This window comes from Chiloscyllium plagiosum, chromosome 13 (genome assembly GCF_004010195.1).
Source record: "Chiloscyllium plagiosum isolate BGI_BamShark_2017 chromosome 13, ASM401019v2, whole genome shotgun sequence".
Lineage (NCBI taxonomy): Eukaryota > Metazoa > Chordata > Chondrichthyes > Orectolobiformes > Hemiscylliidae > Chiloscyllium > Chiloscyllium plagiosum.
The window spans coordinates 65,614,953-65,623,949 of record NC_057722.1 but is presented as its reverse complement, the minus strand read 5'-3'; the positions used below and the strand labels follow the sequence as shown (position 1 = coordinate 65,623,949).

The 8,997-nt window shown below is 38.6% G+C and overlaps 1 protein-coding gene across 1 annotated transcript; it reads right to left on the bottom strand.

The window, feature by feature from the left end:
* Positions 1–2,372: 2,372 nt before the first annotated feature.
* Positions 2,373–8,713, bottom strand: LOC122556160 (extracellular calcium-sensing receptor-like). Its single transcript, XM_043702669.1, has 6 exons — positions 8,570–8,713; positions 7,700–7,991; positions 4,901–5,734; positions 4,554–4,781; positions 3,387–3,510; positions 2,373–3,280 (listed from the first exon to the last, which is right to left on the bottom strand). Exons 2-6 carry the CDS (start codon positions 7,955–7,957, stop codon positions 2,373–2,375), a joined length of 2,352 nt encoding a protein of 783 aa, XP_043558604.1. The 5' UTR covers positions 7,958–7,991; positions 8,570–8,713.
* Positions 8,714–8,997: the final 284 nt, after the last annotated feature.

The following is an 8,997-nucleotide window of genomic DNA, read 5'->3' as shown; positions in this document are numbered from 1 at the left end:
AGCATTGCTTCCATTTCAAGAAATTTCACACCACTCGTTGCTCACTATCTTCCCTTCAGCTCTAATGATAGCATTGTTGTCTTCCCTTCAACTCAGCCACCTTGATCCTACTCCAACACTTAGTATGATAATGGATGATTTGACAGTAGTGTCCACAGCACTTTGCTCCTTTCTCCTCAGTGGATTAAAAACCAATTTAACCTGCCCTAGAATATATTTGATGACTCAACTTCTACTGTTGTCTGGGAAAGAGAATTCCAAAGATAACAGTCCTCTCAGAGAAGAAATTCTTTCTCATATCTAAAGTGAAAATCATATTAGTTTTGAAAGGATGCTTTGTTTTTCTATCTATCCTACTAAAGGGATTGAGACTGTTCTACTCCACTACAGATACTGACATTTTGTCCATTCACTTAACCTAACTATATCCCTTTGTAGACATTTTATCGAAACATTTTGCACACCAAAAATGCTCTTCTCTTGCATAATCACTAATTTGTCTGCACCACACTCTATCCCTTCAAACAAGCTGTAAATATATGTTTATAAATAGAGGTAGGAGCATTACTGCTGCATCCTATTCGTTACCATTTTGGACCTACAGATGACCTATCTGACACCTGTAAATTAGCTAATCATATATTCATGTTAATATATTACACCAAACACAACGAACGCATATGTTGTGCAGTAACTTTTTATATGTCAACCTATTTAATGCATTTTGGAAATCCACATGCACTACATTAATTATTTTCCCATTTTATAGCCTGCTTGTTCCATTCTTAAAGACGTCTAATCAATTTATAAAACATAATTTGGTGTTGGAAACGTCGAATAACCAAATTGCCCTGGAGGTGGATTGAAATTGAAATATTATAATACGGTTCAGTCATGACAATTTACCTGTCTACCAACACCAGCCATGGCTGGCAGGCTTTGCTTTGCTGCCTTGAAAACTAACAGCTAAACAGAAGCAATGACTGCTACATGGAAGGAGCAAAATTTATTTCTAAGCTGATGGACCATAACACTCAGAAGCACCCCCGTTCACAAACTAACATCCCTCCATCTCAGGATTGGCAATCTTCCAAGGCTCGTTCAGTGCTCTTCCTGGACCACTCACGTCCCGCACGATCATGATTATAAAACACATCCACAGATGCCTCTTCATCTAGGATTGCTGACTTCTCTCACATTAAGAATCAAGCTTCAAAGGAACTGAGTAAATTAGATAAATACGACTTCCAAATTAAGCATTTCCATTCGTCGTTAAAAAACAAATCCGAATCAAATATGCAATCATGCTGCGTTGAGTAACGATTCCTTTAATTTTGCCTTCTATGAACAGCAACACTTCTGACATCTTCATTTCGAAAGAAAAGGATTCCTATCCATGGACTGTAGATAATGTGCATAAATAATGGCTATATGCGTTGAAAATTTGTGGTCTGTATTTGTTTCAATCAAGGTAGAAAATTTTGTTCAGGCCATAAGCGTATATTTCAAGAACAACCGTTTCAGGAATGACTTGGCAAATTAGGTGTTGAATATGCCGATCTTACAATACATCAGTAAATTACAGCATTTCAGTGAGAAAATGTGCAAATAGGTTTAAGTAAAACATGTGGTTCATATTAACTCAACAAGCATAAAAAGCCTACTGGTGAGTGAGTGCATATTACTGGTATGTAATCATTAAGAACGGGAAACGCAAATTATTCATGACCTCCTTTGGAATATGAATATAAAATTAACCCTGAAACAGGCTGAATATTCATTTTCCCACATTGCCGTCAAAATAGCGAACTCATGCCCAATGAAGAAATTCATGGCACGACAAAGAAACTAAAAGTGACTGATCAATATATAAATAAGTATTTTCAATTCTGATTAAATGAAACTCGGGGGAGATTTATCAAATAGTCAAAATTATCAGCATAACTTCAAAATTGCACTTCCTGCTGGTTATTGTGGCTTTGTTCGATTATGTAAAATGGGTGTTGGTAAAACATTCATGGGGCGGCACGGTGCCTCACAGCGCCAGGGACCCGAGTTCTGTGGGGAGTTTGCATATTCTCCCCGCGACTGCGTGGGTTTCCTCCGGGTGCTCTGGTTTCCTCCCACAGTAAAAAGATGTGCAGGTCAGGTGAACTGGCCATGTTAAATTGCCCAGAGTGTTAACTGCATTAGTCAGGGGTAAATGTAAGGTAGGGGAATGGGGCTGCATGGGTTAGGCTACTGTAGGTAACCTAATATTAAAAAAAAACAGCTTTATGACTTTCAAAATGGAATTTCCGTTCAATATATTTACGACGAAATAATTACCTATTAAAATATCCGCGCCTCATTAATGAACATTTTCAAAGCTTTTATTTGGAAGTCACTGGGCCCATCAGGTTCCTCTTTGAATTGTTTTCTTTCTTAAACAAAATAATGTAAAATTTTGGGGCGAAAATGCAAATTAGCAGACCAAAGCTGGAGGCCAAAATAGCAAATACTTCAACCGCCACAGCATATTTCCCTGGCGAACTTATGTAAGCTGGAATGAAAGTTATCCAAACTGCGCAAAAGATAAGCATGCTAAACGTTATGTGTTTCGCTTCATTGAAGTTATCTGGACGTTTTCGAGCGAGAAAAGCTACCACAAAACACACGCAGGACAGAAATCCAATATAAGCGAGTACACAACAAAAGGCTAATGAAGATCCTACATTGCATTCAAACACGATTATCTCATTAGAGTGACTAGTGTTTTTCAATGGATAAGGTGGAAATACAATTAACCAGGCAGTACATATTGCAATTTGTACCAGTGTGAGGATGTAAACCATCAGCTGTTGTTGTCTTGGTCCAAACCACTTCATCATATTATTGCTGGGAAATGTTGCTTTGAACGCCATCACCACAACAATTGTTTTACTCAATACACAAGAAATACAAAGAACAAAACTAATACCAAACGCTACGTGGCAGAGCATACAAGACCAAACTGAAGGTTCCCCAATGAATGTAATTGAAGACAGAAAACAGAGTGTCAGGGCAAAAAGAAGCAGGAAGCTTAACTCAGAATTATTAGCTTTCACAATTGGAGTGTGTCTATAGATGTAGAATATTGCGAACACACCAACAGTGGTGCAGGCTCCAAACAGCGCCAGTGTCACCAGAATGATTCCCGTTGTCTCAAAAAAGGAAAGGAACACAATTTCCTTTGGAATGCACTGATCCCGCCTTTCATTCGATTTGAATTCCAATGGACATTTTATACAATGAATGGAATCTAAAAAGTAACAAAAGACAAAGTCATTCTAAGAGGAGTCTTAACCTCCGTCAAGTGGAGGCAACCAGTTTAAGCAGCAATGGCCTTTGTAATGCTGTTTTCTTACCAGTGGTGTTACTAATTTCTCCTTGCCTACATTGTATACAATCAAAACAGCAAATGGGTTGTCCTTTTCTTCCGGCTTTCCTTGTTCCTTGATGGCAGCTTTCAGAACAAACAGCTTTCGGGACCTCATTTGGAGTACAAATGCAAAGGTGGAGAAATATTAGGTATTCCACGTGGTAAATGTACTACATTAAGTCTGACGTACAGCGCAAAAACTGTAAACTTATTACTGTTAGCTTTGTTACGACTGCTATAATTGAAATAACACTACGGTTTGTGACCTCATCATGTCCCAATTTAAAACCACTGTGAAGTGCTTGGAGTAATGTTGAAGGTGCAGAATCGGGACTTTTTTTGGCAAATTCAGATTCTTGCAATAGCATTCATGATGTGTCCTCAGAGTTTCTTCATTTATCATTGAAAAAGAGGGGAAACAAGCTAAATAAAGTCCTGATTGTGATTCTGTTTTGGAGCGTCCAGCGGTGAGTTACCTATTTCAGGTTTCCTAGCACCTGACTGTTCTTATTTCTGATTATTCCAGTTCAGTTTCTCGTAAATGGTATCCCCTCTGATGTTGATTGGGTATGATTCAGTGATGCTGATGCTATTGAATGTCAATGGGAAAAGATTAGATCCTCTCTTGGTGGAGATAGTCATTCTTTGCCGCTTGTGAAGCACAAATGTGCTTGTGACCAAGATGACTATGAACCACAATATCCCTTGACATCAAACTCATGGATCCACTGCTCCCTGAATTGTTATTGTCAAACCTATTCAACCACTACTCAGTATGTTTACGTATTTGTTCATGCATGCATTCATTCATTCATTGTGTTACTTAAGGTATAGTTAGACATACAACTTGTTCTTAAGCTGCAGTCTCTTACTTTTTTGCCAATTTTAATTACATCAGTTATGTTTAATTGCATTCTGCTGTTGAAATGGATGAAATAAAGTACATCTCTGGTCTGACATTCTTGATTGATCAAGCTGGCCGACTTTCGAATTGGTGAACAGGTAGGTACTATCGATTTATTCAAGATCAGGAAATGGACAGTTGCAGGTAGGGCGCCTATTTGAGAAAACAACTGCCAGTTTGTTTTTCCCATTTCAAAGAAATTGAAAAATAGACAGTGTTTTAAAAAAGGACGGTTTCCACAAATCTTACCGACTTCTGACCGCCACTCCAAACAATCGCCCCTTCTGTTATCGAAAGTTCTTCTCCAAATCGAGCTGATCCATCATACAGCCCAACATTTACAATGTCAATGCCACCGAGGGCATTTGGTTGCCAGTTTACAATGTCATATGATGGGACAGGGTCTCCATTTTCGTCAAAATAAACCTTTTCTCCGATCTTGGTTATAAAATTCACTGTTCTCATATAATATAGTAACTTTAAACAAAAACAAAATGGGAACTCGTTGACATGAATTGCAAATGTTCAACCGTGAATTCGAATACATTGGATAGCTTTGTAAATATGGTCATCAAACCACGATAAATGTTTCTCACCTGCCATGGTTGAAAATTTGAAATATTTGCACAACTTCCATTGGAGAAAGGTCCTTCCCCAGCTTTACACGAAACCATGTTGCGAAGTGCATGAGCTATCGCATAAGTTGCTTTATACACATTGTAACTGGCTCTGTATTGCAACACATCAGTAAATTCATTTTGGACATTCTGTAAATTTTCTCTTCCCGTGCATTCCTTAAGCTCCAATTCACTTTTTCCAGAATGTGTTTTGTTTCCACTACTTAGAATGCAGCTGAAACAACTTTCCCAAAACTTTTTCACCAAGAGGTTCCCTGGATACGATGATGGATGAACTTTCATTAGGAACTCCCTCAACCCTGGTATACCAACTTTGCGAATTGCAACCCCAATTGTACCAGAAGCAATCTTTTTACTTTCGTCTAGAGGAAGAAGCAATGCGGAAACCCATGATTCAGTTCCAATCCATTGTATGCCACTAACATTTTGTCTAATCATTTCTTTTAGCAGAGTACGCATGTTTGATTCTCCCACAAAAGCAACAACAACATTTGTAGAAGAGGTTTTTATGGTTTCAATTGTTTTCAATAACTTCTCTTGCGCGTATGTTATATGAAACGACTCAGAAAAGGCTATGCAAACACCAAACTGTTGGACTGCCTCTTCAAATGCTTGCATTCCGAAGTTTCCATAGTCATCGTCGCTCTTAACTGTCCCGATCCAGGTCCATCCAAAATGTTTCACCAGCTGGGCTAATGTTTTAGCCTGATAGTAATCACTCGGTATTGTTCGAAAAAATGATGGATATTCATTTCTGTTGCTCAGGCACGCACAGTTAGAAAAGTAGCTAACCTGTCAGAAATAAAGCAAAAAGATTTGCATTTCAATTATATTTTTTTGGTTGTTTACGATATCAAGGCAAAAGTGTGAATCGAGAAGAGCAAAGATTTGTGCTTACCAGCGTGGTCCCTCTTAAACGCAGAATAAACTACTTATTTGATCATTTCAAAATGTTCCATTGAAATATTGACTTCCAAGGTTCCTCTCAAGTATTGCTCATTATAGCTGCAATCACGCACAATGTCCAATCCTCACAATTTAGCATGAAGAACGTCATCAAAAATTCTCTCACTTTCTCTCTCTCTCTCTCTATTTTTATTATATATATAATATACACAGGTTATCTGGGGTGAATTCAAACTTTGTGTAATAATGGAGAGGACTCACCGTCGAGCTCGTCTTTTGTCCTTTCCCATTGAAGTCAATGGAGTGAAAAGAAAAACAAAGGGTAGCACGTGACTAATCCTACATGATCTGCTGTACGCTATTGCTCAAACTTTAAACTACTCTTCAACCAGCCTCTTCTATTTTTAGCAACATTTTCAACATTATTTGCTTTTTAATTAAGTTTGCGAGGTAAAACATTGGAGACCTTCATTCAGCTTCTGGCAGCAAAATTAACCTCACTGTATCTCAGGCATGAATTACACGTTCCAGTGAGCCGATACCAAAACATTTAGTTTAGAATTATTTAAACTGCTAACATAATATTCACAGTGTATCAAATAACATTCTATTTGCCATGTGGTTTGCTGCTGGGTAAGCTTTGTAGACATGACATTCATATGCACTGTTGATTCTCTTCCAATTTTAAAAATCGTTAATTTCAAGGAATAGCGTTCTGGGTTATCACCTGCTCCTTGACCTTTGCAATAGAGTTGATAGCACAACAGTATTTAATGAAATGTAAGTAGCTTTTGTTTTTCGATTTTTTGCCTCTTGGAGAATGTTTTCTGGACTTACTGGATGGAAAGGTGCCTTGTGCAGTCTAATATCACAGTGCTGAACTCAACATGACACTAGCTCGTTTTTGAAGCTACTGCTTCGCTCCTCACAGATGTGCTTGACGTGGCCAGCAGTTTCAAAGTTTTCTGTTTTGCTTTTAAATCGGCGTCTTCCCTGACCACAGGGTTCATAGTCACACGTTAACTAAGTCAATATGGTTCATGATAACAACACATCAAAATATTGACAAACAGGTGCAACGAATAAACCCGCTGGAGGGCTGTTGTGGCGCAGTGGTAGCGTCCTGACCTGTGGACCAACTGGCATCTCACCTTGCCCACAGGGTGCCATAGCATCACTGGACAGGTTGATTAAACATTAATTAAAACTCTGGTAAAGTAGTTAGTTTCATTATGTAGGATCTCTTCGTATGACCAAAGTGTGAATGTGCCGATGGCTGACATGTCACCATGGCAAGCAGTGGATATTAAATTCAAGGAATACATTTGGAATATAAAGACAGTACCAGTAACGGTGATCATCAAGGTATGATTCTAGTAAAATAAAACTTCTCATCTCGTTCACTGATATCTGCGCTACATGCGATTCCATGTAATGTTCTGAAGGTCACTGGACCCGAAATTTTAACTCTGATTTCTTTCCACAGAAGCTACCATACCTGCTGAGATCTTCCAGTAGTTTCTGTTTTTGCTCAATATAATGCGACTCAATTTATAACTGGCTTGCAGATGAACTGGAAGCCATTAAGTTCAAGGATAACTTGGGACCGGTAGCAAATATTGATTTTGCCAGTACAGCCGGCAAATCAGAAAATAATAAAAATCAACTAAATGTGTCAGCTTTTGCAACCACTTTCGAACTTTTACTTTCTCTTAGTTTATTTCTATTCATCTACAGATTACTGAAATGAGACTCCGAAGCAACGTTTTAAAGGAAGAGGCGTACAACATCATACTGCTGATGCAAAATGTATTCACACTGTATAACCGAATTTTAAACGCCAGATCTTACCATAGGGATTCTGAAGGTACCAATGGAAGGTGCAATTGCTAAAGACCTCGTGGATCCAGAATCAGCAACAATCGCAGAAACAGTGGAGGAGTTTTTACAATTAACAGAGGGCTCATTTGCCTCGGGTTTGTTCAGAAACGCCATTGCTGCTTTTAGTGATAACTGTGTCAACTTGCAAGAATCATATATGCGGTATCCCAGCGTGACACCAGGAAGTAGAGCCGTATCATTATTTATTTCCTCGATTGCAAAAATCATCGCCAGGGCCCAACGAAAAGATTTGAAACGAAATCTGCGGAGAAGGCAATTAAACAAGATTTTAAGAACACAGAAAACAACGATGACATTTAAATCCAAGGAGACCACTGCGTAGTTGCTTTTTAGTTATAATTCAGTGGTCACACCATTGTCTCTAAATTTGAAGTTGATGGATAACGTTTCAACGCAGACTTTAAGCCGAAAATGTTAACTGGCATTACTCAAAGAGCTGACAATGTGCCCAATTTGAAATGCAAGTGAAGGGGATCCCCGACCTTCCTTCTTAGATCCAACAGAAGTATTTCAAAGAAGAGCAGGAGAGCTCTCAAAATGCTGTAACCAAGAAGCATCCCACATTCCAAAATGCTAAAAGTTTCTGAGTTTTGATTACAAGACTGATTGTGGGAGCTTGCGGTGCATAAATTGATACGGAATTACCAATCTCACAGCATTGACTAAATTGCAATTGGTTATAAAGCTGGTTACAAAAATAAAGTTAACGATTTTTAAAAAGTCATAAATTTGCAGATTACTCCAGAAGGTGAGACAGCATGAGTTTAGATGTTTCCCATTTAACTAAGCAAAACGAAGTGTCTAATGGCACCCACTAACCTGAGGCATTTTGCTGGCTCCGGGTGATTGCTGAAGGAGAGTTGTCGCTGCTCGACCTGATAAGAACGCACGTCAAAAATTCCACCCAGTGTGATATCTCCATCCTTCGACAAGCCCAGTAAATCAAACCTACCCCAACGTTTACAAGACTGCTCATTACCGGACCATGCCAAAGCAACAGCAGAATTCACCACGAAAAGGAACCAATAATGCATCATTGTTAGGGCAAGAAATTTTCCTCGGTCTATAGTAGGATGATTTCTTTTATATGTAAGCACTCGGTATTTCCGTGGAAAACGCCTTAAAGTATGTGCAATCGCTTTCAATCTCGGTTGAACATCAACATATTATTAGCTAGTCCCTGAAGAAAACACATTACCACTTTCCTCAAAATGAGACTCATGAAGAAAATAATTAAAAACGTAGTC

Excerpts from the sequence above, each read along its gene's own strand:
- LOC122556160 (XM_043702669.1), bottom strand. The coding sequence starts at position 7,957 with ATGATTTTTGCAATCGAGGAAATAAATAATGATACGGCTCTACTTCCT. Across the intron at positions 5,735-7,699 it reads GTACCTTCAGAATCCCTATG|GTTAGCTACTTTTCTAACTG; the intron begins GTAAGATCTGGC and ends TATTTCTGACAG. Across the intron at positions 3,281-3,386 it reads AGAAATTAGTAACACCACTG|ATTCCATTCATTGTATAAAA; the intron begins GTAAGAAAACAG and ends GTTACTTTTTAG.